At 40.7% G+C, this 26,329-nt stretch overlaps 4 protein-coding genes across 4 annotated transcripts in view; 3 read left to right on the forward strand and 1 right to left on the reverse strand.

Annotated features, from left to right (window-relative positions):
• The window catches only part of LOC128880092 (protein yippee-like 1), a 20,930-nt gene extending 4,003 nt beyond the window's left edge, over positions 1–16,927 (forward strand). The window contains exons 2-5 of the mRNA XM_054129794.1: positions 14,389–14,808; positions 14,956–14,999; positions 15,588–15,696; positions 15,805–16,927. Coding sequence (XP_053985769.1) covers positions 14,707–14,808; positions 14,956–14,999; positions 15,588–15,696; positions 15,805–15,894 — 345 coding nt within the window. The 5' untranslated portion in view covers positions 14,389–14,706 and the 3' untranslated portion in view covers positions 15,895–16,927. The remainder of the gene's footprint in view (positions 1–14,388; positions 14,809–14,955; positions 15,000–15,587; positions 15,697–15,804) is intronic.
• An 805-nt stretch (positions 16,928–17,732) lies between these two features.
• LOC128880087 (uncharacterized) lies at positions 17,733–22,020 on the forward strand. The gene is made up of 5 exons (XM_054129790.1): positions 17,733–18,864; positions 19,289–19,635; positions 19,709–19,980; positions 20,058–20,289; positions 20,374–22,020. The coding sequence occupies exons 1-5, from the start codon at positions 18,839–18,841 to the stop codon at positions 20,544–20,546; spliced, it is 1,050 nt and encodes a 349-aa protein (XP_053985765.1). The 5' UTR covers positions 17,733–18,838; the 3' UTR covers positions 20,547–22,020.
• Positions 22,021–22,050: 30 nt separating this feature from the next.
• On the reverse strand, positions 22,051–25,022 carry LOC128880086 (FGGY carbohydrate kinase domain-containing protein). The gene is made up of 11 exons (XM_054129789.1): positions 24,924–25,022; positions 24,472–24,737; positions 24,299–24,410; positions 23,992–24,229; positions 23,796–23,923; positions 23,433–23,615; positions 23,141–23,348; positions 22,914–23,064; positions 22,766–22,840; positions 22,412–22,689; positions 22,051–22,341 (listed from the first exon to the last, which is right to left on the reverse strand). Exons 2-11 carry the CDS (start codon positions 24,646–24,648, stop codon positions 22,254–22,256), a joined length of 1,638 nt encoding a protein of 545 aa, XP_053985764.1. The 5' UTR covers positions 24,649–24,737; positions 24,924–25,022; the 3' UTR covers positions 22,051–22,253.
• Positions 25,023–25,308: 286 nt separating this feature from the next.
• Positions 25,309–26,326, forward strand: LOC128880090 (ribonuclease P/MRP protein subunit POP5). The gene is made up of 4 exons (XM_054129792.1): positions 25,309–25,539; positions 25,611–25,756; positions 25,827–25,996; positions 26,089–26,326. The coding sequence occupies exons 1-4, from the start codon at positions 25,520–25,522 to the stop codon at positions 26,203–26,205; spliced, it is 453 nt and encodes a 150-aa protein (XP_053985767.1). The 5' UTR covers positions 25,309–25,519; the 3' UTR covers positions 26,206–26,326.
• The last annotated feature ends 3 nt before the right edge of the window (positions 26,327–26,329 follow it).

Consider the following 26,329-nt stretch of genomic DNA (forward strand, 5'->3'; position numbering starts at 1 on the left):
AAAACACTGACCAATCAGAGCGCGCGGATACCGTTGGAGCGGCCGCGATAGCGATGGCTACGCGCTAGGTAGCCGCTCCCGTACGCGAACAAGCGACTCGACGTGCATCGAAGGATATTGACGCGGCCGCTCAGCGCGTAGCCTTCGCTACCGCGGCCGCTCCAACGGTATCCGCGCGCTCTGATTGGTCGGGTTTTTTTTATTAATATCTACTTAACGAAGCCCCATCCGACATTTTTGCAAAGGAAAAAGTTGTTTCAAATCACCTCCGGAACCATCCCTTTCAAGGACCTCCAACATTTTTGGGACACCCTGTAGATGGAGTAGGGGACCCCGTACCACAGATAGAAAGAGAACGGAGACCGTCGTAACCTGTCTGTCTTTGTCTGCCAACGCATGCGTATAAGTGCTTATTTCCCCGCTAGTTCCGAATATCTCGTTGTTAACTCGTTATTCGATTATTTTCTCGTAACATTTTCTCGTTACTAGACTAACATGTCTACGTCTTCCCTGCTTCCATTTTGGGAAATGGAAAATTTCACGAACGACGCCAGCGCCGACATACCACGTACGATTCCCATTCATTAATCGAGGAGCGATTCCTTGTCAGGTAGAGTTCCGTCGGAACGTATTTTATCAGCGCGGCGCTACCGACGTATTATTTTCTTCGCTTACACTTGATTAAACTCGGCGGTGGGGCTCGCGATCAAAAACCTCGCTATCATTTATCACTCCGGACGGCTGGTTCGTTGTACGTGCGTGACCTACGCAACTCCGTCGCGTCTTTTCGCCGATTTTTTGCCCGTCTGCTTTCCCCATTTCCCTTCGTCGAAAGCGTTCGGGAATCGGACGCGATTCCCGTCGTGTGATCGCGACCCTTCGTCTCGTTACGTATTTATAACGCGTTTCGGGAATCTTTATCTCGTTCGTGTGGGTATTAACGGAGAACGACGGGGAACGCTGTCCAAGTCCGTTCGCTGTTCCCGGTGCGTTGATTAAAACGTTTGGAATCGAACGGATGGTTACGACACGCGCGGAAAACAATAAGGTTACGGTTTGTAACGCTGCACGGTAGAACGTGTCATTCTTAGGCTAACTGCGCGTCACGGGGACTTGGAATTAATTTGATCGTTGCCTGTGAATAGATATCGGGCTTTACACGCCGCTCTCTTCGTAACACGGTTCTCTTTAAGACGCGAGCGTCTTAACGCGTTCATTTTGGGATCGCGAGCTTAGAATAGTTGCAACTATCGAATTTCTTAGAAACTCCTCGGACAAATTCCTCCCCGTCCCTTCGTTCCAAAAAACGAAACAGCAGCTCTCATCGCGAACAAGTTCGAAAATAAATTTCAGCGCGTAAATCGAAGAGCTTCTTCCTTTTTCCGTGGTTCGCTTTCGTTCGGGTTGGTTCTCGTGGCCCTGGAACCGACCAAAGTAGGTAGAAGTGTTTCCAATCCGTGCATCGTCGAGCGAGTGTTTTTCTTTGATTTCACTCGCATTTGACGAACCAATAATCGAAGCCGTACACGCTGTACGTAAATATATATCCGTGGGACACGTATGTGCACACGTCCCCCCCCCCCCCCCCCCCGGTACATGTTTACCCGCGTCTGGAGCATCTATATGCATAAACCGGCAGGGAAAAAGCCGTGCACGTAAAACAGGGAGGGAAGAGGGCGCCTAACCACCAGACTAAAGCGAAACAGGTTATTTACAGTTGAATCTCCATTATTCGAACTGCTGTTGCATTGTTTTACTATTCCGACGGAGTATGGACGCCGTGGTTACGTTCTTTCGAAGCAGCGTTTCTCAACCTAGCCAAGCGGGTTCAGTTATATCGTTTTCCACGAGTGCCACTGAAAGATAAGGATTAAAGCCGAGATTTTTTTCCGGCGTCATCGTTATCGTACTTTATTTCCATAATTACGGCTGCGTAAAACTCCAGCTGGGATTATTGTAATCGTCGTCGATTCGCTCGGAAAGGTGATTCATTCCTTCGCACGTGGAACGGCTGTCGCGTACTACGCAATTCACAATGGTCACGAATTCGCACGTTTTCTGGTTGTATTTCGTGACTCACGCCGGGGACCTGGAAACGTTAGAAATTCGCGTTTTCGCGTAGCGTTAAAAGGATCAACGAACCCGAGCGGTTGCAACGCGACCGAAACTTTTGCTTGAGTTAATTCAAATCAATTTCTGTTGTAGGACTATGTCACAGGACGGTGTTTTAAAAAATGTTCTTGCGGTGCACGCGCGTTATTACAGAGGTAATATAAAAAAAAACATTGCTTTACCGATAATTAGAATGAGGTCGAAATATAGTATACAGGGTGTCCCAAAAATGTTGAAGGTCCTTGAAAAGGGTGGTTCAGGGGGTAATTTGAAACAACTTTTTCCTTAGCGAAATTGTTGTCCGAGGCTTCGTTGAGGAGATATTAATAAAAAAAACCCGACCAATCAGAGCGCGCGGATACCGTTGGAGCGGCCGCGGTAGCGAAGGCTACGCGCTGAGCGGCCGCGTCAATATCCTTCGATGCACGTCGAGTCGCTTGTTCGCGTACGAGAGCGGCTACCTAGCGCGTAGCCTTCGCTACCGCGGCCGCTCCAACGGTATCCGCGCGCTCTGATTGGTCAGTGTTTTTCGTTAATATCTCCTCAACGAAGCCTCGGACAACAATTTCGCTAAGGAAAAAGTTGTTTCAAATTATCCCCTGAACCACCCTTTTCAAGGACCTCCAACATTTTTGAGACACCCTGTATACAGAGGGAGACTTGTCGAATCGAAATATAGTAAATACAATTGTATACAATATCGAGATATATCAAATCCTCCTTATCGGATCAAGATTTGATACGTATCTTAATGTTGTATACACCTTCGCACATGTTTACCTAATATGATCTTCCGACAGGAAAAATCGTTCCGTAAACAAATAAAATATCCCAGATTGTATTATTGCACGAGGATCGAAGTACGGTTCCAACCCGGAGAAAACGTTTCCGGGCAACCAACGTTTCCTTATCGTGGCTCGTTTCTTTCTGACCGCCGTGTGCACGGCACCGTTATATTGTATATAATTACTTAGTGTGCGTGCGTGCAATCTCTCGCCTGTGATTCAACAATCTTGGTCGTTTTAGAACTCCCCGCGAATTATTTATAAAACGGCTGTACCTTACGAGTTTATCTGCATGCTAAGTGAACGCCGTTCTCGGTTCGACGCGTCCCGTGTGTAATGCAAAACTTGTTGCGAGGAAAACGCGCAACGTCGACTTCTTTAGAGTCATTGTTCTCGCGAGGGGTACGATGATACACATTGCACACACTCTAATCGCTTGTCTGCCGCTCGTTGGCGGATGTGTCGAGATTTCTCGGTTACCAACGCGTACAGAAACTGTTAGGTTGTCCCGAAAGTTTCTTTCGTTTTATTAATAATTAATACATAAACAATATTTGATGTTTCATGTTACATTACTGAATCGTGTACGATTCATTTCGCTTCATTACTGTTACAGCATCGATGTCTAAGAAATTAGAGTGTCTATTTATAGAAACACTGCCACAGAAAATAATTGAATGCAACCCACGAAAGAAACTTTCGGGACAAGCTAACATTTTCAAACATTATATACTTCGCAATTGGGTTAGATACTTGCAAGCAATTGGGTTAGATGTACATCGATATCCACTCTAATGAGTGTACGGAAAATATTTCAACTCTGCTACGATATCCGCGAGCTACAATCGTGTCCAGGAGATATTTTTACAAGTAGCACGTTCAAGTATCTAGGCAGGTGACCTTAGGACCGCGAAAGATTGATATTACTGTTTGCTAGAAGACTTTCAGCTTACGACTTTCGTCGCTGGTATTCGTTACAGACCCCCTCCTTTGATCTTTGCATAGAAAAGAATCGCGTGGTCGTCTAAGGGTTAAATTTATCGCGCAATGCTCTCGGTTCGCGGAATGGAGAAACAAATATCGGCGAGCACGTTTCGTGGAAACAACCGTCTGGGTGATATCTGGACTGTGTTACGTTTGCCGTTTTATTCGGTCGGTAAAATCTCCACGGAAACGTCGATTATTTTAACGTCGAAGTGGATCACGATAACATTTGCGTTCGCGTTCGAGTGTCGCTACGTGAATCGCTCGCGAGAATTCCCGGCGGTCGATTCGATTGAAAAATTGATAAAATATCATTCTTTCGCGGATATTAGACGTGCTCGCGCGGCTCGAGCGATCTTTATCCGTCGAGCAGTCTGCGTGACGTATTGAAGCCGTATCTTCCCGCGCACGAAAAAGAAACATGGCCGATGAGCAAGACCCGTGTATACGTGCAATAAAGACACGATGTCGATGACGGTGATTTTAGCGAACTTTTTTCCATGTTGTTTGTCTGGAGTTTAACTTTTCCCCTACCGTTCCGAATTAGTGTTGGTATTATTTTTCTACCATCCTGATTAGATCGAAGATTATCCTGTTTAATTTTATTTTTATTGCATTCGGCGCGATTAGAACGCTTTGAAAATTTTCAAACCCTTTGTTTTAAGACACCTTGTACATTTCACGGAAATTCCCAGAAGCTACGAAATGGATCGAGACACGCCTCGAAATTCTGTTGACGCGCACTGTTTACGTTTGCGTGAAAGACGGTATTTTGACGCGCGCGATACGCGTCGAAGCTCCCCGAGCGATAAAGAAAGAAACTACGCAACAGACGCCGCTCGTCGCCTCTCTTTATCGCAAATGTTTGTGTTTACAGTGCGCTCTGTATTCGAAGTACGTGTATCCGTTATTTACAACGCTCAAGAAAGTTCGACGCAATTCCAATGTTAACCGCGGCGCACGAGAAGCGTCTAGCGGGCCGGATTTGCATTGCGAAAATATACGATCCTTTTGTATCCATTCGTTTGTTGCGATCGTTCGTGCGTCGTACACCTTTTGTCCAGCGTTGATCTTCGCGCATAGATCCCGTATCTCGCCCAGATATCAATTCGTGAAACAGAACGAGAAATTTATATTTATTAGGTATACCGGAAAGTTCGTTCTGGTCTGTCCGTTCTGGTTACAAGTTTCAACAAGTATGCATATATTCATTAAAAATAATATACAAAGTGCAATCGCTTTGGCAAGATGTCATAAATAATGATAAAAATTATATTATCAAATTAAATTTATTCGAGGTATGAAAAATTCTGTCCGTTTTTAGAATAAAACAAAGTAATAAATTTGTCATACCTTGAATAAATTTAATTTGGTAATATAATTTTTTAATATATATAATATATATATATATATATATATATATATATATATATATATATAATATTTTTAATATATATATATGTAGAGATCTGAATGAAGCACAAGGCATGGAGAAGAAAGATTTGAACCCACGATCCCTTTACCAACAGGACCAATCCCATAATTTAATTCGACACCTGTCCATCCAGTTTAAGACCATTTTTCAAACGTGCTATTTTATTTCCACCGAGGACAGCTCGTTTACCATTCACGGGTATCTGATCGGCGAGCTTCGCGTGTCGGAAGACTCCGTGTGTTTTTCAAGGAAAAGGTCAGTTTACAAAGGTCAAGAGACGTAGATATACCGATCCATTCGTGAGCGTCGCACGAAATATAACCTTATCGCGAGTTGTTTAGCAAACATTCGCAAAAATCGTCGTGATCTTTTTTTCTCCCTCGTTCGTATCGCGAAAGACGTCGATCTACGTTCATGCATGTAACGGGTTTGAGGCCGTATCACGGCGTACCGCCTTCCATGCGAGCAGGGCCGGTTTACGTGCGAGGAAACGATGCATCGCGTCTTTTTTATGGACTTGGAAGGTAAAACACGAACAAAGATAGATTGACAGAGTATTTTAATAAGATAATTCATACGAGCAAATATTGTACATAGGCGTAGAAATTAATCCTGTGCTTCTCTAACTCTCTATTCTGGGAAATTTAACGAAGAAAAATATTTTATACGTTTTAGTTTGTGTAGTAACGTGTACGTATAATACAATATCATGTCCTGTTCAAAATTATATATATATAAAATATATATTATCTTGCACTGAGAAGTTCGAAGACGGGTGTTCAGGAATAGCACCAGGGCCCCAGTGACGCTACCGCCGTGCCTGCACGCGATATGCAATAGAAAACATTTTGTCAATACACGCGATGACGCGCGGAGTCGTGACTGTATTGCATGACCCGCGATGCGTGTTCGTTCGACCGTGGGTCAGACACGTGATCGCCTTCTCGCGAATGCCATAGTATTCACGATCATGTATTTAACCCTTTCTATACAGGGTTAGTTGTTGAAAAGAGTTCATCGATTGTTGCGCGTGGTGCCGAACCACCAGCTGCACCGACGGTCTTTCGCTTTCTTCATCTTTTTGCGCGGCCGAGATTACAGATGTCTCGCTTATCGCCGTCCTAACCTGTCATCGCGCTCTACATCGAATCGGAAACGCAATTATACGAACAAAACGAAATCGCTATCATCGAACGCGTCGAATGAATTCTTCGAGCAAGGAGAAGTATCAGTTGTAGTAGATGTATCGGCTATAGTCGATGCGCAACAATTGACTCGTGCGATCCATGTACGGGATCCCATTTTAACCACTTTCACGTTGTTAGCATCGAATCCAGTAGTTATTTTTACCAAGTATTTCGAGGAGGTTATGTCTCAATCGGTCTAGCTTCGTTCCAAACGAAGTCGCTTTCTAGATGCGAAGGTGACCTTCGTTTTATTACATAGAATGCTACATTTTTTGTTGATTACGTTTCTACGTTTCAAGTAGACGAATCCAACACGGTGCATATTTTATTCATGGTCTGTAGACGTAAAAACGTAGAACGGAATATTGTTAAAATTCGAGAAGGAATCGTGTCTTCTTAGGGAGCTAGAATCGTGTACATTTCACGTGTCTATTTACGGTAACCCATAATTTCGAACGGCGAGCTATAGATGGCACCACATAGAAAATTTATATCCCAAGAATACAAGTATGCGTACTCGTGTGAAGACCGTTTTTATATATGCACTATCGAGTGCATCTAGATCCATCTAGATCTTCGATTACTTTGTGTCGCAGAAATAGTCTTATCAATGTATAACGCGATTCTTGTCGGCGGTATTATCGTTTCGTGGTTCTACGTCGTATCGAGTACGAGACTTCGATCATTTTCGATCTATACAATTAAATACCCATTCAACGCTCGCCGTAAGACATATGCGCAGCCTGTTTCGCATGAAACTTTCGTTTCGCTGCATTGTGAAAGAGAGACCGAGCAATGTTCTTGCGGGCGCATTTAGAACCGGCACGAAATATCTATTACAAATTTACAGTCGCATAACCGCGCGGGTACAACAGGAGTGAATCTCCTGCTATATGCACTTGAAATCCTCGGGGTCATCCGAACAAGCCTTCGTTAGCATCTGCGTTCGCTTTAAACGATCTGCGATTCACGCAAAGCTTGCGTGTTCAAGGAGCAAATGTTAGGTTTAGCATACATTTAAGACTTCCTAATTTTCAATTTAGCTCGATTCATTCCTTCGCATCGTACATTTTTGTGCACCCCTTACAGGACCGGAGCAAGGCAACAACCCGGCCCCGCGTTTTAAAAGGCCCCGCGGTCTACGAAAATTACTGTATTAATAGGCACCGATTTTGATTAGCTTTTTACAGACTGATGATACCATTAACAAATGGAAGCAATTTTTGCTGAGATGTAAGACTTTTTTTAGTAGCGATGATTCAATTGAAAGGAGTGACAAAAATCATCAAAGTATTATTATTTAATATTCATCTTATACAAAATATATAGCATTTGTAAATAAATAATTCCTCGTTGTAAAATTTAAACGTAGGATTTGAATGTGGATTCAGGCCCCGTAAAAGGTCACGCCGGCCCTGACCCCTTATAAGGGCGCTACTGACATGTACCGTTGCGTAGCGATTTTAAGGTTATACGAATACCCATCGCGTATCGCGAGGATAAAGGTTGAGAGAGGACTTATCGTGCTTTAGACATGGTTAGACATGCATATATCAACATTTCTCGATACTTTGTTCACGATTGGTTCGTAAGACGATTTCTGTGCAATCGCGGGGTTTATTTTCATTCCTTGGAACAGGTGTTATGTGATTCCCTGAACTTTGATAGTTTCGCGTTAATCCGCTCGATAGATTTCGCTGTGAGCAGCGTGCGTTTATGTTAGGGCACCGATAGAGGGAAGTTGTTTGAATGAAGTTCAATCGATGATGCGCTTTCGCGTTCAATGGAAGGACGGTAATATGTATAATTCGGACGCGGAAGACTTTAGCACGCCGCCTTCGGGACGAAATTAGACGTAACGAGAATGTTTGTACCGTTGGCCAACAGCCATATGCACCGCGTATACAGGGTGTCCCAAAAATATTGTAACATATTGAAAGGGGTAGTTCGGGAGGTGATTTGAAACAACTTTTTCCTTGGCGAAAATGTTGTCCGAGGTTTCGTTGAAGAGATATTAACGGAAAACACTGACCAATCAGAGCGCGCGGATACCGTTGGAGCGGCCGCGGTGGCGAAGGCTATGTGCTAAACGGCCGCGCTTGTACGCGAACAAGTGACTCGACGCGTATCGAAGGACATTGGACGCGGCCGCTTAGCTCGTAGCCTTCGCTACCACGGCCGCTCCAACGGTATCCGCGCGCTCTGATTGGTCAGTGTTTTCCGTTAATATCTCCTCAACGAAGCCTCGGACAATATTTTCGCTAAGGAAAAAGTTGTTTCAAATCACCTCCCGAACCACCCCTTTCAAGATGTTACAACATTTTTGGGACATCCTGTATTATTACGGTAACGGTCACATTTCTGCGATTGAAACTGTTCTTCTGTCTCTACACACGTGTTCGATCATTAACATAAGTGTTATTTAACGACGCTTTATGAATCTTTACGATCGCTTCAATTTATGATTCTGGAATAACCCAGTCGGCGCTACTTGACGCGTACTGGTCAACACGAATTGCCAATTGACAGAATGCAGCCGAAGTTAAATCCTCGAGGGTGCATTTAGTATTCGCAAACGATAGAAGAAAATTTTATTTTGGTAAGTAGACAATGTCGATCTCCTTTTAGTAAATATGTCAATTTCGCCATCGAAGTAGCAACGCTTTACCGTTGCAACGCGCTTACACTTTTCGTAACTAATGCTTTTTAAGTAGTTACGTAGGTTCGAGTCTGAAATAATGTCGTTGCTGATCGAGTTACCGATTAAGTTCAGCTCGGTCAAATTTCGCCGCGCAAACGAGAACTTACCGATGGAAAAAACTCGCGGGATAACGAGATTTCCGTTTAACATCGTTACCTTCCGCGTCGATTCAGCCCTCCATGGGAAGATTGTGCAATATCGTCGATGGAAAGCTTCGTCGAACGTCGTTATTCCGAATGGCGTTTTATCTACGTTATTTATATCGAATCAGAAATCTTCTCCTTAGCGAACTCGATTGAGCAATTAATAACCTTAGTTTATACGATCGTCGTCAATACGAAGTCTTGCGAGAATGTTCGTCGTGCGGCATTGACGCTGAGGTCGACCGAGACAAAGTATTTCTCTTAGATAGAGATCGATAAGATACAAACGGTATCGAGCTTGTTAATTTTCTGTTAGTCACAAATTTGTTCATAACAAAATTTTAATCGACACTCGATCTCTCGTATCTGATTCTTTCTTTTTTTTTTTTACGTATTAACCCTGAATTCTTCTGTGGTTGTTTTTCTCTTTCGATATTTTTGTTCGACAATGTAAGTAGTATCAAATTTTTCGCTTTATCTAATGTCTACCGAAATTCGGATGTCAACGTTCCTTCCCTGCGTCAATATCGACGAACCCACGGTCGATTATCTTATCGTAACACGAAATGGGGATTCATTTTTCTTCCTGACTCGACAGGTTCAGGGTCGTGAGAAATTCACGGTCCGCGATAAAACCTCGGCAAACAGATAAGAACCCATGTAGGTATCACTGTTTTCGATTGCTTTGAATACAAAGCTCCACCAAAAATCTGTCACGGTTTTTCGCTTCCTTACCAACGTTTTACTCGTAACGTAGAGGTAGGTAGAATATATCCCTTAAAAAAAGATGTCGCTGGCATAGGTTAGAAACGTGTATCGACTGTGCACAAGTTCCTTTTTTTTCTCAAACTTAAGTATTACATTCCAACCAACCAAGTGCCTTTTACACATTTGCGTATATTTGTATAACCGTTTTTTACGAAGATCCGTAAAGACGTTCTTTCGATGTAAACAGGTGGCTCGTCGAAACTCTGTTCGCTTTGGTTTCGAATGGAAAGAACATCTCTTAAGCCACCTACCGTTCGTTTATACACGTTTCCATTTGCATTGAGCGACATTGGCTGGTTGCGCGTCTCGTCTGGAGCGGATATACGACGACGCCTGTCGTGCACGAGCACCAGGTGGAAAAACAAAGAGCGACAGGACTTTCGTCGGATTCTTCGTGTCTTATTCATTGGCGAGGTAGGCGCGCGCAGGCTGCACGAGCCGGAAAAAAAAAAGACGAGAAGAAAATCGGAAATACCGACGATGCGTCGGCGATGGGTAGCAATGACCTTGGGCCGTGTATTGACTCGGACGTTCCGTCTCTTTGTTCCCGACGATTCGTCGGGAAACTTCTTTCCGAGGATTCGCAGGCCGACGAACTGGCTGCTGCCGCGATTTCGCACGGGACTTGAATGCAGTCGTTGCGTTCAAGGATATACGGAGACTGAGAAATGTTTCCAGTGAAATGAATATAAATTTCTGGAGGACTTCGCTTTGGAATAGGGTTGAGACACGGAGTCGGAAGGAGACGCGAAGTTTCGCGAGATTTTTTTTAATAGAGATATCGTAGATGGAGTAGAGAGGTACGTTCTTAACACGTTGGTCGCCATCCATATATGGGCGACAGAGCTTTTCGCTAAGGAACTTTAACAATTCATTTTAAAAGCTAAGTGTTGACGAAATCCAACTAGGATAGAATTTCTAAATTTTTATGAGAATACAAAAATAAGTAATACGACAAATGTTAGATTCTGTAGTCTCCGATCGTTTCGAGACAAAATTTTAAGCCTGCCGACTCTGAATCGGTTCGGCAGCCAGGAGCCCGAGGAACCCCTATTCTAGTTTATGCAAGATTGAAAACATTTGTAGAGGATTTATTCGCTAAAATAATTAGTTTCATTATTTATGGTGGCGGTTGGGTCCCTTGTTTCCTTAGTCTGCGATGTTTAAACGAGATAAATTGAACAAGGGCCCCGACGCAGGCCCCACGATGCCGTTAAGACGGCCCTGCGTGGGCCTGTCGATAAGTGCAACCATGCACTCGTCTGCCTGCGTCGGTAAACAAAGGGTACCGCGGTTTCCTATCTCGTTTAAACCGTAATACATCCATAAGTTCGACGCTCCCCCTACCTGCGATATCTCTATGGTGTTCCCCATTTCATTTCGAAGGCACGAAACAATGGGAGTCCGAAATGTATGCGCGAATATAGCAGTCTTCGTCTGCGATGCGTGCGCGCGTTTGGTCTGGCAGACTGATTGGAGCCCCCGACGCGTTAAAAAGACGACGTAGATTGAACCGTTCCGTCGATTTACTTTCTGCCGTGTTATACCGAATGTAAACCACGAACGCGAAAAGTTGAACAAGAAATTCGTAATCGCACGCAGAAAATCCCTAGCGAAACGTTCTCGCGTGCTGCTAAGTTCCTTTCCTTTTTTTTTTTTATTTGTTTCTTTTAATTGTCACCGAAGTGACTTGCACGTGTCAGAGATAATGAAACGGAAAACACGCTTGGCACTCGAGGTGCTAATTCCGCGCTGCCATAAGCTTGGAAAGCAAAGTAGCGCCGTTATCGCAAGGCCGTCGCGAATCATTGTTTCGATTGAGCCGAGTTGGAAAGGAACGAAGACGGAAGACGGACAAAGAAAAGGATATGGCACACGTAGCGGATGGAAACGATCTACGGGTCGAGGGGGGGGGGGGGGGGGCACCAGCAGGGGGGGTGGGGTTAAAGCCGCAAAAACGTCTGGCGACAAAATTCGAACGAGACGAGGTTGCCGTTCTTCTTCCATTCTTGTAAAGAGCATACCGTTTATTCCTTCTACGGCGTATCAAAACAAAGACGCTGTCTCTCCTTCGCGGACGTACACATGTCACCACGTGACTCCGGTATACATGCGCCGCACGTTCGACACAAGATGATTACAATTATATAGTCATTCATTCATATTAATGAATGATATATTTCATTCCTTGGCCGTGATCTCAATCGTACCGTTGATGTTTGTGTTTTTTCTTCCCGATGTTTTTGTAAATCGTTTCGAGACGGCACTCTGTAACTATCGGGCGTAGTACAGTTACGAACGATCGAATATAGAGGCACGGAATCGATGTCAACACCTAATATGTAGCGTAAGAGAACATTCACGAATCGTTTCGTATTCACGAGCAAGGTAATTGGAGTGGCGAACAGTTTCCGGGGAAAAAGCGTAAATATCGAGATTATGAACAATGTTACAAGGAGGTGGACGACCTCGCTATAGAATACCTCGCTTCCTCTGTTCGTATAAAGAAGAAACCTCTTTCGAGCCGCATCATAACAAAGACCTTGTCTCGTTTCTTTGTTTGAACACGCGTCGGCACGTGGCGTCGCTCGATACGGAGAGAGTAACATCGATGCTAATTGCGTTTCAAAACGTTCCGTGTGGCTTCTGCTCCGTTGCTACGCCATTTTCTAGATCCGCACCCTCTCCCCCCCTGTATCTTATCTCTTCTCTCCTCCTTCGGTTCGTACAAATGGCGGGGATTCCTTTTTTTTTTCTTTTTCTTCTCTTTAGTAACGAAGCGACGGACTGTGTTTGACGCTCGGCGGCGGCGTTATTTAACAGATCATTATAAATAACTCGGAACCGATAGTTACGGAATAAATACATCCGATAGCGGGTAAATAGTGAGCGAGCGACGAGAACGGATTCCGAGGAGGACGCGCTGGGGCCAATATTCGTCTTATTTTTAATCCGCAGACGATGCTTCCGGTCCCTCGCGGTAGGAATTCGCATTCGAACGATGCACATTCGCTTCCTCGAGTGAAACACGCGGGGAGACTTTTATTGACGGGCCAAATGGGGGACAATAAATAAACGATTCGTATAGATTTGCACAGTGCGTAGAAACCAAAGTAATTTTTATCTGTTATACGTACAAATATGCTGTCTTACTTTGATATGGTTGAGTTTCGTCATAACGAGAACTTAGATAAATAACAATGAACTTTATTTGTACAATTTCGAGAGCATCGAGAGCAGACGTTCCGAAACTACATTCCAATTACGTTTCTATTGTACAAATAAAGTGAATTGTTATTTATTAGGGGGACCAGAAAGTAACGTCGTTTCTGTGATTGTCAATACTTGTTAATCATGTATCAGCTCATTGTATACCAGGAGATTTGTATCGATCAGATATTATAAATTTGCGCACTAGATAACAAAAAGGTTGTTGACAACGAGGGCGATTACATAATTGATAAAAAATAAAAACTTGTTATAAATTTACTTGCTTGAATTTAATGTAAAAGATACGACATTACTTTCTGGTCCCCCTAATATTTAAGTTCTCGTTATCTCGTTATGCCGAAACTCGACGATACGAAAACAAACGTACACACGCGTATCAATATCCCCCAAGAGGTTAACATAACACACACGGAGTCGAACGCGGTGTTCGCGAATAAATTTCAACGTCGATATCGCAATCTCCGGGCACCCTGTACGCGAGTGACGAGGTCGAGGAAGATCCCAGGGGGAGTTGAAAATATTTTGATATCGCGGCCGATACGAGTCTCTTTTGTAAGACGTCTCTGTTATTTATCCGTCCCGTGCGCGTCCATTCCGCGATGCCTCGGCGATCTTGGTTCGCTCCAACGAATTCCTCTTGACGTCATCTCCTTCAGGAGATTCGCGATCAGATTGAGCGTCGGAGCGTTAGATCGGACGACGACGATCCCAGAGAAGTGGTCGTCATCGTGGGCGTGCGAGTGGGTAATGTCGAACACGTTCGCTGCTGCAACTTTTTTCGTAGTCGCGACTGTTCAGCTTCGCTGCTCACACCCCGATACCGAACAGACGGCGGTGTGGGCCCACCGTGATCCGTAGATCGGTAGATAAAACTATTTTTGTTTGTTTGTTTGTTTGTTTGTTTTGACCTTGGGCTGGATTCCGTAAACGGTGTTTCGTGGGTCGGTGGAACATTCGAACGGCAAAGTTCCGTTGAATCGTATATCGATTGTTGTCGAGTCGGATCGAGTGCTAACGAGAGAAATTGCGATCTGTTTCACAGGTGTCCCCGAACCGGCGCTGTCTGAACCAGCTCAACAGCTGATCGGAGTACGAAGCGGCGGTGAACGGGGCCACTATTGCACCACCACCCCGCGATTGGAAGAAATTCAATTCAATAATCGCCGCTGGTTAACGGCCAGACGTTTGCCACACACGGGAGGAAAGGGTCTCGACGACACTTGATAAGCGAGAAGGAGGAGAATCGACGACAGCGACGACGACGACTACAAAGGGAAAAGAGGCAAAAGAAAGAAAAAAAAAGGAAGACGACGGACAAGGGCGAGAGGAGAGGTCTCTTTGCTTGCTCGGACACGCCATCATGGTCAAAACTTTTCAAGCATACCTGCCCTCGTGTCACCGCACTTACTCGTGCATTCACTGCCGTGCTCACCTCGCCAACCACGACGAACTCATCTCTAAGGTGAGCCGTGATAGATCAGGTAACGGACTGACTTCTCGCATTCGCTTCTTCCGCTCCTCGAGCTGTACGTTCGTACGGCCGCGTTCTCGAGGTGTTCACTCGTAACGCAACACTAACACCGGTTTTTTTTCTCCTTTTCGATTGCAGTCCTTCCAGGGCAGTCAAGGTCGTGCCTATCTCTTTAATTCCGTGTAAGTATGCTAACGCCTGCCGTCGCAGCCCGGGATCGAATTGTCGCGGAAACTAGGCCGCGTTATTTTACCCGTTATTTTACCCGTCACGTTTTTTTTTTTGATGCGCGCACACAAATCTATCCGCCACGCACAGATCAACCCTTTGGTCAAACCACGCTAGGTTTCCTTTAGGTTTAATTTCTTTGGAACTCGAAGTGTCGATAAAACGATCGTCGTCGAGGCAAAGGTGAGCTGATTTTCAAATCTGAAATTAGATGTCTCATTCGAGAAGTCAATCTAAGCTTAACGTTCGTGACGATAGAATCTCGAGTTGCTGACAGATAGCAGAAAAAAAAAGGGCCTCGAGTGCACAGAGTTAATGATATAGAAAGTATACCGGCGTACACAGATGCGAAAGCATCGACGTTACGGATTAGTAAAGGTAAACATTCGCCGACCTACGGCACTCGAGGTGAATTGCGCGACTTTCTCGGAACAAGTTGGTTCGCGGAAACCGGGGCGGGGATCTGTTTGCAATCCGTGCGATAGAAGAAACGTGTACGCGACAGGCCACTGTAAAGATATCGTTTTTCTTTGTTATTTTAGAGTGAACGTGGGCTGTGGTCCTGCGGAGGAGCGAGTTCTGTTGACCGGGCTTCATGCCGTCGCTGATATTTACTGCGAATGTTGCAAGACCACCCTCGGGTGGAAATACGTGAGTTTCTGCTGTTCTAAACGAGATATATACCGCGCGGAAATAGCGGAAATAACAGGAAAAACCAGCCCGCGCGTGTGCTAATGGTTTACCCGTGAAATGTTTCAGGAGCACGCGTTCGAGTCGAGTCAGAAGTATAAAGAGGGCAAGTTTATAATCGAGCTTGCTCACATGATCAAGGAGAATGGATGGGAATAAATCGTCCAGGGGAAGGACAACGGAGGTTCGCCCCGATGCAGAGATACCCATCGAACTTTCCTCGACGACGACGACGACGACGACGATACGCCTACAATGTTGTTCTAATTGCAATGTGCGGCCCCCTCCCCTCTGTCAAACCACCAACGAAAGTCTGTGATTTCATTTGTGATTTGTAATCTTAGTAACTTTTTATGTTTCGGACAATTCGACGTTGTTTTTCGTTCTTTCCGATCGACTCATCGAACAACAAACGATGACACCGGCGATCCGCTGCGTCGCGGATCGGACATACGAAGGAGTATTGTAAAGAAATTATTTTTCAAAAAAGAAAGGAGAAAACAAAACACAAAACAAAAAAAAAATAAGTACGTATAACAAAGAAACGATAGAGTATAAGACCGAGATGTCGTTAAGAGGCGACGGTGAATATGATGACGATGAAGGTGCCATGGTGGAGAAGATGAGGAAGAGAGATCGGTCCGTTCGAACAGTGGGGTGCCCCACCTAATTTTTCAATTCATTTCATCCTCGCAACACGTTTACCCGCGAAATGTCGACGATAAATGGTAAAAATTATCGCGCGGGGCACCCCGATCGATCAGTTTTAATCCGTTATGCACCGGTGCAGCGCAAGTGCCACAGACTTTGCTGGACTGACTGCCTGCCTGCCGCGTCTATCATTGGAATTTCACTGCCGATATTCCTAATATTAATTAAGAATTGCTGCGCCGCGTGTAGTTGGCGACGCAGCGGTGGTAGTTTTTAGTATAGCTTACGATATAGCGTACTAAAGCCTATGTTACAATATTATAGGACCTCATGGACATAGATACTAAGGAATACGTAAGAGAGTGATGATATTGAAAGAAGAAGAGAATGAGAGTGAGAGAGAGGATAGAAAGGTAAAGGTCTGGTTACTCGTGTCGCGTGTACATGTTTGATTTTATGTTCACCATGCCTGCCAAACTGTCTGTTTGTCTGCCAGTCGCCATTACTGTTAGTAAAAAAAAGAAAACAACAAAAAAAAAAAGTAATAAGAAACGTACCGTATTCTAACATGTTCACGTTTTCGTCGGCTCTCGCAGGGTGTGGTATGACTGAATAATATTTTTTTGTTGTGAAAAAATCATTTGGACTGCGCCTTCCTATGCACGCTCTATGATATATTAAAAGTAAACGAAACAAAAGAGTTTAAAACAAAAAAAAAAAATACGGAACAAGGTAATTGCTCATTACTTTTTAATAATCGATCTCATTTGTAAATATTAAATAGAGTTCAGTGTGACATCGTGGATCACTACTACCGAAGCGAAACCTACGCCCGTTGGTTCGCTCTCTCGAAGCTCGAATGTACGGTTGATTTTTCATCGATCATTAAACAAAGAAAACAAAAATTCATCGTTTGATATCGATCCATCATTTTTCACGGTAGACCAGTATGTGTCGCAACGGCAAGACACAACGGCATTCTGATACAATTAATTTTTCATCGGGTATCGTATCACGAAGATAGCTTGCGTGAATTGAACTATTTTACTGACTCTTAGGCGGCTTTCTCGTGCTACCCCTTCGTTACTTTCCTATGTACAAAAAATTTACTCGACGTTTATACCTTGTAGAAATCGAAATTGGAAACCTTTTATTTACCCTTTGGGAATACATATTTTAAATAACAAAAGTATTCAGCGTTCTTTCCTATTACATTAAGGACGTATGCGGCAAATAACGTGCAGACGCGAAAAGATTTATTTTTATTTCGATAACGGGACTAATCGAGCAAACAAAAGAAAGAAATGTACAAAATTGATCAGTTCTGATCGAGGTTAGACTTCTCGATAAGCATAGATTGAGTAATGGACAAACAATAAAATTCAGGTGGAGTAAAAACATTTAAAGAGGAAAACACGAATCGTATGTTCATCGTTTTAAAAAGCATACATATGAAAGTGCAGTGTACTTGTGTGTATCTAAAGAAAAAAAGAAAAAAAGTTGTTGAATGAATGTGCCGGCCTAATCCTTCATGCTGTCTCTTGAACAGTACTTTTTATATTACTGTGCCGATGCCCCCCCTTTACCCGCACTCACTTTTCTGGAAATCTTGTTGAATTGTGGCCCACCAACACTGATTCTGTAGTTTCCAGCCTCCACCGATATCCACCATTTCCACCATTACACAATTTTGCTTTGTAAAACATGTTCATAATAAAAAAAAGAAAAAAAAAATGAAAACAAAATGAAATACAAAAGGTATTTAATCGAAACAGATTTCTTTATTTCGATATATACCAGAGGGTAATGAATTAATGTTTATATATGGAATAGGGAGCAAGTGAATATTAAAAAAATTCGCGTTATAAAAAGCTGATTACTACTCGCGCCTCAATGGACGTGAAGATGTGATTAACACGAGCATCGGGTTGCTTCTTGCAAGGAGCGCTTAATGAATAATAACAATTTATTTTGAACTCTAAAAACTTGTCTGGTTCTATTTCCAAGATAATAAAAGGTCCCTACTAAGCAATAAAATTTGAGCGAGGACTCTCTCTCTCTCCAACTCTCATTTAAAAGAAAGACGATCGTTCTCGTAAACTAAAATACGAAGGCAGACAATGAGCAACAATGAGACGGTATAGGCAGACAAAAGCTCCCAATTATAAATGGGAAAGCAAGTAAATCTATGAACTGAGTAATTGATTTAGCATCTTTTTTATCGACAGAGTACAGAATGCATCGTTATGTGGTTAGCGCATATCTCGACGAATCAGTACAAGTCGCTGCGCGATGGATGCGTGAGGTCGACGTTTGTCCGCGGTCTTTTGTGGTTCCTTGTTGGTTTCCTCGTTTTTGTTTACACTTTAGTTGGTTTAAAAATGTTATAGGCTTTCATTTGTTCCTTTGAAGCTATCTAGTGTCGGTCGAGCGCGACTTCTGCCCATCGAAGATGAAAAACGCAAAAGTTAAGGCGAGGTAACGAATGCTCCACACGAGAATAGTTTCGATTTGATTTTACTTGTTGCTTCTGCTACTCGAGGATATCGGTATTTATTATCGTATCCTTCGTTTTATAACACCGCGTACGTTCTTTTTTTATTCGTGGAACAATCGATTGCTATTCTTCCAACAATTAACATTTCATGAATTTTTCCTTCATTATTTTAAGAATAAGAAAGTTATATTTAACTCAGGGGAGTATTGATTTTTCTCCCCCACTTCTGACGTGCAATGGGTGTTCCAAGTTTACTTCGCTCACGTGTGTTTAAACGTGTACTTTATTTTTCTTTTTTTTATTTCGCGTTACGTAATTCGTAATTTCTAGTACATATTTACCAAACAAAATACGGTTTGAGAAATCCATTTATTTCTTTATTCTAACCGGTGTATTCACTTTCAGACAATGCTTGGAACGATTCGGGGATCAAGGAGGATACTTTGATGTGGTGGTACGTCCCATGCTACAGCAAGGACACGAAGGAGAACTATGTGGTTGGCTGAAAGAGATGAGTTTAATCAGAACTGTTTCCAACTGTCCTCATCCCGAATGCAAGGGAAGAAGTTTGGGTTGGAATCAAGCTAGAATTGTAGATAAATATAGTTGGTCTTGTCCAAACTGCACGAGGAAGCAGTCTATTAGAGAAAATTCCTTTTTCTTTGGAATCAAATGCGACCTGAAAATGTGCCTTCAACTGATATTAGGGTGGTGTCAAATGATACCTAGCGAACTCACTGCCAATTATTTAGGTACACAAAATTACATTGAATTATTAACATAATATCCAGAAAAGCAATTGTAGATGTCCTCATTCCATTTCAGAAATAAAGAAACATGTAGTTAAGAAAGTATATGAGAGGTGTGATGAAGTTTCTGAGAATTATGTAGCAACTCATCCAGAAGATTGGGTTTTGGGAGGTCAAAGTGCAATATTAATTGTGGATGAATTTCCTAATGGCTACATGACCGAGAACCCCTCAGACATAACTACTGCCAAGAAGCGTAACAATAATTCTCATACAATAGTGTGCATAGCAGAAGCAAATACCATACCAACTCGGATGTGGTTACATATGATTGAAGCAATACCAGAGGTATCTCTCCTCTCTATACTCCATTAGTGTTTCAGTCTACTTTTAATGATTTTAACCTATTATGTATTTCATTTCAGCCAATCAAAGTGGATAAATATCATGGAGATGTTGACAAATGTAATATGGTTAAAGAAGCCTTGAAAGAAATTTCGAAGCACAGTGCTCCAGGTAGTTATATTGTCGCGAATAGTCGAGCTCGTTGTTGCAGTTACGAGTCGCTTCAAGAATTAAAACAATATAAAGTGATTAGCGTTGAACACCTACAGAAATTCGATCCGCCGGGTAGAAGCAAACTTCTTAGTAATTTAGGTATGTATGTTGTACATTTTTTTTCAATATAATTTTTTGGTTTTTCGGTGTGTTGTTCTTCATAAAATTAATCTTCATTTTAAGAAACAATTTGGCAAACCAGCGTCGAAATTTGCGAAGACATTCAAGAAACTACTCACAATCTGGGACAACGTATAATATCGAAGCATTTGTGGAGGCAGAGATTTGGTACGTCTCCATCTATGGCATTTCAATACATGCTTAATCATATTGCAGAATGTTACCGCTTCGTTTGAACTGACTTTTTCAGTATTTTCACTAATTTTAGTATGTTTTTTCTGTTACTACAAGCAATATCAATGTGTTAGTGAATGATTTATTTTTCGCGAATTAAGGTTTCCTAAAATAATATTGCGATTTGAATTAATACTTAATAATAGAGGGGTGACGATTGCCAATTAGCAATTTTATCGCGTCTCGATTGCACAAGTTGCATAGCAATTGTTACACACAATGGCCTTATTGAAATTAAGAAAAAAATATAATACTTATAAAACAAGTATATATATATATATATACTATAATGAATTTCTTCATGAAGAAGAGAATACGTTTCAATGTTTAACTGAAACACGCACTTTGTGTCTTCCAAATATCAGAATATAAATCATTTTGAAGTTAAATGTTTATGACGATTGTTGACTAGTTAGAGCTATATCATTATATGAAACTTGAATCTGTTAAAGCACATTTGAAAGGTACTGTTCGCTTAAGATTTTTCACTTTTTTTTAATGAATTTAGATTGAAGAACTAGGTATAAAAGACTGCCGATGATATTGATATAATACTGAATTGCTTAAAAATTAAAGGAGTTCGAAATATTTGAATGAAATTGAAACGCGCACAATGTCACTCGTTCGAAAGAAATTATTGCAGGAAATTAATCAAATTAAAGCGAAACATACATGGGGTGCAATTAGTATCAACATTCAAATTAGGAATAAATAGGGTATAGGTGTCCATGAATGATTGTCAGTTTATATTATACATACTTATCGACAATTGTAATACTTAACGAAAAAACTAGAGTTTTATCCAAAGCTTTATACCAGTATTATTTTAAATTACATACTGCAAATAAACTATAGCGTAAGTTAATTATCGTCGGATTTTTCCAACTTCAATTGAAGTTCACGGGGATCGGTGACATTGAAGTTAAAAATCGTGTCAGGATACCTTGTGATAAAACCGACTTTGTGATATACAAATATTATTTTCATTCTTTTCTTAAATCACGTCATTAAAAAAGGAATAGAATACGAAGGTTGTAAAATTTTTGGGAACTATGTGATAACGTCGTTATTTCATATGGTGAAAAATGATATATTACAAATTAGGAAGATAAGAAAATATTCTTCTCATCGTAAGTAATTCGAAATTAACGCCAAGTGTACTATATATTAGTACCTTTTATTCCTAAGTAGTTGATAACACCATTTTATAAGTTTATATAATGATATTGAAAAAAAGGGAAATCTTTCATTAAGGACGTCTTAATTAAGAAACTTTTAATATTTTTGTAACAATTAATTAGCAATATTGTTATAATTATATGTTTATACGAGTATTGTTAAACGATTTTAGCAAGAAATATGCAATAAGTAAAATTACGCGTTTTGTACCAAAATATTTGTAACAAAAACATTGTAATACATTATATGTAAATTTCAAATTCATACCTAAATACCAAATAAAGCAATAGAATTTTATATGTTATGGTAGAATAAGGAACTGTTCCGTATAGTTTCGCGTACATGTTTATTCATAACAAACAAAGATAAAAGGTAAAATACATAACAAAAATATTTTCTTTATAATCAACTGTGTACACAATATATATTTTAATTAATAACAAAATTGTATAAATAGTGTACTTCTTTACACTATTCGTTCATCGAGAGATTCTTCGTACAATGTATCTATGTAGTACTTGCGTTGGTAGTTACGACAAATTTTCGTTCATGATTTCTCTATAATCCTTCTGATGTTGTATCATTTTTCGGAAAACTCGATACTTCTGGATGTGATACCTAACAAGAAAAGGGAGGTGACATGTGTTTTAAATTTTTTAAACAAAAAATATTCAAAGTATCTGCTTACTTGTAGCATTCACTTTTAGGTTTAACAATATTTGCAGATCCTCCCATTGTTTTGATAGCATCGTAGATAGTATTAAATTTTCCAGCCGCGTAAGATCCAAGAATTGCAGATCCTATCAATACTGATTCCCTTTCAATGGGACAAAGTACAGGCAGACCTAATACATCTGCTTGTATTTGAGTAAACAACGGGTTTTGACTTAGCCCGCCGCAAACTAATAATTCCTCCACGGTATGACCAGCAGCTTCCAATGTTTCCAAAATGTACTTTGTACCATACTGTTGAGAAATGTCTAATTTATTTTTTACCGTAGCGTTAATATATTTAACCCATAAGTACTGTAAAGATTCGTACCGTCAATGCTTGGACTGTTGCCAAATACAGTAACGCCAGATTTTCTTGATCAACCGACAAAGATAATCCCGATATCTACGCAACATTTAATGATAAAAATCCGAAAATTGTTTTTTTTTTATTTTCATGAAAAAAGATGTATCGTTACCATTCCTTTAAGACTCGGATCGGCTAAAGGGGAGCGATTCCCATGAAAGTCAGGCCAAACGTGAATATCTCTCGTTAAATACGAAACATTTTTCAAACCTCTTTGATCTGCCATTTTTTGTAATAATTCAGACAAGTATTGTTGTATGTGTCTGGATAATAATTATATAAGAGAAAGTAAAAAAACTGGTCATGTTAGTTCTGTGGTCGATCTGTATGTAAACTCACTTGTTGCCACTTAAAGTTTTTAAAATTCCGGGTGTCGCGGGATGTGTGTCAATTATGTGATCGAGTAACTTTCCGGTTGCGCTTTGGCCGCCTTCATTTAGCCATAATCCTGGGATCATGGCACTGAAGTATGGTCCCCAAACGCCACTGACGAAAAGTTTCTTTTCATTGACTATCATGTGGCAGGTTGAGGTACCACAGATTAACGCTATAAAAAAATAAAATAATTCGCGATTATAATTTTCTCGTATCTTCAATTACATAGACGTAATTTAGTTAGTGTTTTTCATACCTAATCTGCTTTGTAAATTGAGCGATACATCAGGTACAGAACAGCCTATCATACCGAGTCCTCCAGCATGGGCATCAATAAGAGAAGTACCCACTGCTGTTCCTTTTAGGAGTCCCAATTCAGACGCAGCTTTTGTTGACAATCCCTGGCCAACTGGATCCCCGGGAGTTCTCACGTCATTACCTTCGTATTAATAGTTCTCTTTGTTAAAATAAAATAATATTTTCATATTATCTGTATGAACACGAAACAGGTTAATCAACTTATCAAAAAGTGAATAATGCAAGCGAAATAACTTTCGTTCGGTTCGTTAGAATTTATTTGAAAGCAACTTTAACTAATACGGAAAACTATCATTTATACCTATTTTTCTCCAATTATCTTTTTTAAGATCTTTCAAATGAATCTGGTCGAAAAATTCTTCGTTCCATTTGTTGTTACCATCTGGATCAGCACTATAATTCCACTTACATACTAAAGAGCAGAGAGATCTGAAATCAGATTAGAAAGTTGTATCATGTCGCTCGCGTTATTCGTTTGGATACAATAAGTTTATTACCTTGATTCGGAACCTGTTGCTTTCCATGTTAGGAAATCAGGCAGATCGAAAAGTAACGCTGCGCGATTCCAAGACGAGGGTAGATTTTTTTTTAACCATAACATTTTAGGAGTCTCCATTTCCAACGACACTTTTCCGCCGACATACTGGAGCATTTCATGACCTTGTGCATTTATGAAATCGGCTTCTTCCTGTGCCCTGTGATCCATCCATAGTATGACATTCTGTTTGTCTTCTCCTGCAATGAAAATTACAATAATACAAAGGTACACTCAGGATAGATAATATAATACTTTTATGTGGGTACCTGTTGGACTCACTGTAACCGGTGAGCCTGTTTCATCTACTGCTACCAATGAACAAGTAGCATCAAACCCAACACCCTTCACATTGTCTGCAGAGATGTCAGCTACAACTGACTGAAAGTAAAATAGTAAATGTATGACGACTGTAAATACTATTTACTCTTTAATGTCATACCTTTACTACATGACAGACTGCGCTCCAAATATTATCGGATGATTGTTCATAGAAATTAGGAGCAGGGTGAAAGATTTCAATTGGACATGTAGACAACTTCATTATTTTCCCTTTAGAAGATACCAAAGCAGCACGAGCACTTCCTGTTCCCACATCTACACCAACAAAGTAATCCATGTCTTTCTCTTTAAACAGTCTTGTGAGTCTTATATCTTTTGTCAGGAGAAGCCAACTGAATGTTCTGCTTTGAACAGAATCATCGTGAGCTATAAATTAGAAGTACATAATCGTTATCAGAGGAGCTTTACTGTAATCATAGACTTTTTAATATCACATGACCCTGAGATAACACAGCGTTAAGAAATATGTGATTGCTAATACTGTAAGCAACAGTTTATACCCTATGTTAATGAATTAGGGGGAAAAATAGTATAGAGAAAATGTATCATTACCTCAAAAATTCTTGTATGTTAATAATTCTTTAAGAATTGAAATCTATAATCTGTTCCATGTTGCACAGTAGCATCGGATCAATGGAATCAATGCTAGAAATAAATCACAATATTACATAAGTCAGAAGGCACGTAATTCCGTACAAGGAAAACACGAGTAATAAAAAATTCTGTTACCTTGAATAACATTATACGGCTTTCAACACCACAAACGACACTTTTAAACATTTTATACAAAGTCATGTTAACCTTTCAAAAAACGAAAACAAAATAATATTAAAATCTGAATGTACTAGAAACGAGGATTGTAAATCTCATTGTTGGATAAGGGAATGTAAAATATGTTCACATGGTTTAATACGCACGTGCACAAGTGTCTTGGCAACGACCTAGTCAAACCTTACACATCGAATAGTGAAAGTAACCCACGTGGTAATGTTTTGCATGTCAAATTGTACAAAATGCATAATTTAACAGGAATATATATTATCAGAGTGTGTAAAATGATATTTTCTTTATATACGTTGTCGCAAATTCTAACCTTAAATACAGTTTTTGCAACATCGTAATTGTACGAGAGTCACATAACCTACAACATGGTACGCTTTAAGAACAGGTAATAAATTAATTTCTTAGAGGTTTTATCGTATGTTATTTATTGTCATTGATTGTAATATATATTTGCAGGTACATAACGTTTGAAATAACCCTTGGTGATAAGACTAATAAGCCTTTCCCACTGAAGATCAATGCTCTACACTTTGCTATCAACCAGATAGTACAGAAATTATATGGTGATTTCGGTGTAGCTGCGATAAAAGCTGGTTTTAGCGGTAATATATAATTAGTACTACAATAATGTTCTTAGCTTCATGTTAAATTCAAAGTATATACATTTTTCAGCAAAGTATTGTAACGCACACACAAGGATAGCATTGGTGAAAACAAGACACGGCCCGCACAGGTTTCTATTAGAGTCCATACCACTCATAAATGATATAGCAGGACGTTTGGTATCCGTAAAAATACTCTATGTGGGGGCAACTATGAAGCATTGCTTTCTTTTTATCAAAGTAAGTTAATTTTTTTGGTGTGTACAATTGTAACTACAAAATATGATTGTAGAATGTAAATTTGATTAATTGTATGCGTATGAATTTTCCAGAAGTATCAGCAAAAGAAATTAGAGCAAATATGGTACACTCTAAAAACTGATGCCGAAAGAAAGAACATGGAAAATGCTTTGATGACTCTAACCCACAGCATGAAAGAATATACGTAAAATATTTGTAAATGTAAAAAATATTTACTTATATAATGGTACATTTTATTCGATTACAATGTTAAATTAAGCAATAATAACATTTAAGGTTAATAAAAACGAGAATCCCTGCACGAAGACAAGG

This window comes from Hylaeus volcanicus, chromosome 7 (assembly GCF_026283585.1).
Source record: "Hylaeus volcanicus isolate JK05 chromosome 7, UHH_iyHylVolc1.0_haploid, whole genome shotgun sequence".
Classification (NCBI taxonomy): Eukaryota; Metazoa; Arthropoda; class Insecta; order Hymenoptera; family Colletidae; genus Hylaeus; species Hylaeus volcanicus.

Bases quoted from the DNA above. Each gene is read 5' to 3' on its own strand.
- LOC128880087 (XM_054129790.1), top strand. From the start codon at position 18,839: ATGAAAAACGCAAAAGTTAAGGCGAG. The intron at 18,865-19,288 runs GTAACGAATGCT...ATTCACTTTCAG, and splicing joins AACGCAAAAGTTAAGGCGAG to ACAATGCTTGGAACGATTCG. The intron at 20,290-20,373 runs GTATGTATGTTG...CTTCATTTTAAG, and splicing joins CAAACTTCTTAGTAATTTAG to AAACAATTTGGCAAACCAGC.
- LOC128880086 (XM_054129789.1), bottom strand. From the start codon at position 24,648: ATGGATTACTTTGTTGGTGTAGATGTGGGAACAGGAAGTGCTCGTGCT. The intron at 23,065-23,140 runs GTGAGTTTACAT...ATTATTATCCAG, and splicing joins AAAACTTTAAGTGGCAACAA to ACACATACAACAATACTTGT. The intron at 22,841-22,913 runs GTAACGATACAT...AATGTTGCGTAG, and splicing joins ATCCGAGTCTTAAAGGAATG to ATATCGGGATTATCTTTGTC.
- LOC128880090 (XM_054129792.1), top strand. From the start codon at position 25,520: ATGGTACGCTTTAAGAACAG. The intron at 25,540-25,610 runs GTAATAAATTAA...ATATATTTGCAG, and splicing joins ATGGTACGCTTTAAGAACAG to GTACATAACGTTTGAAATAA. The intron at 25,757-25,826 runs GTAATATATAAT...TACATTTTTCAG, and splicing joins GATAAAAGCTGGTTTTAGCG to CAAAGTATTGTAACGCACAC.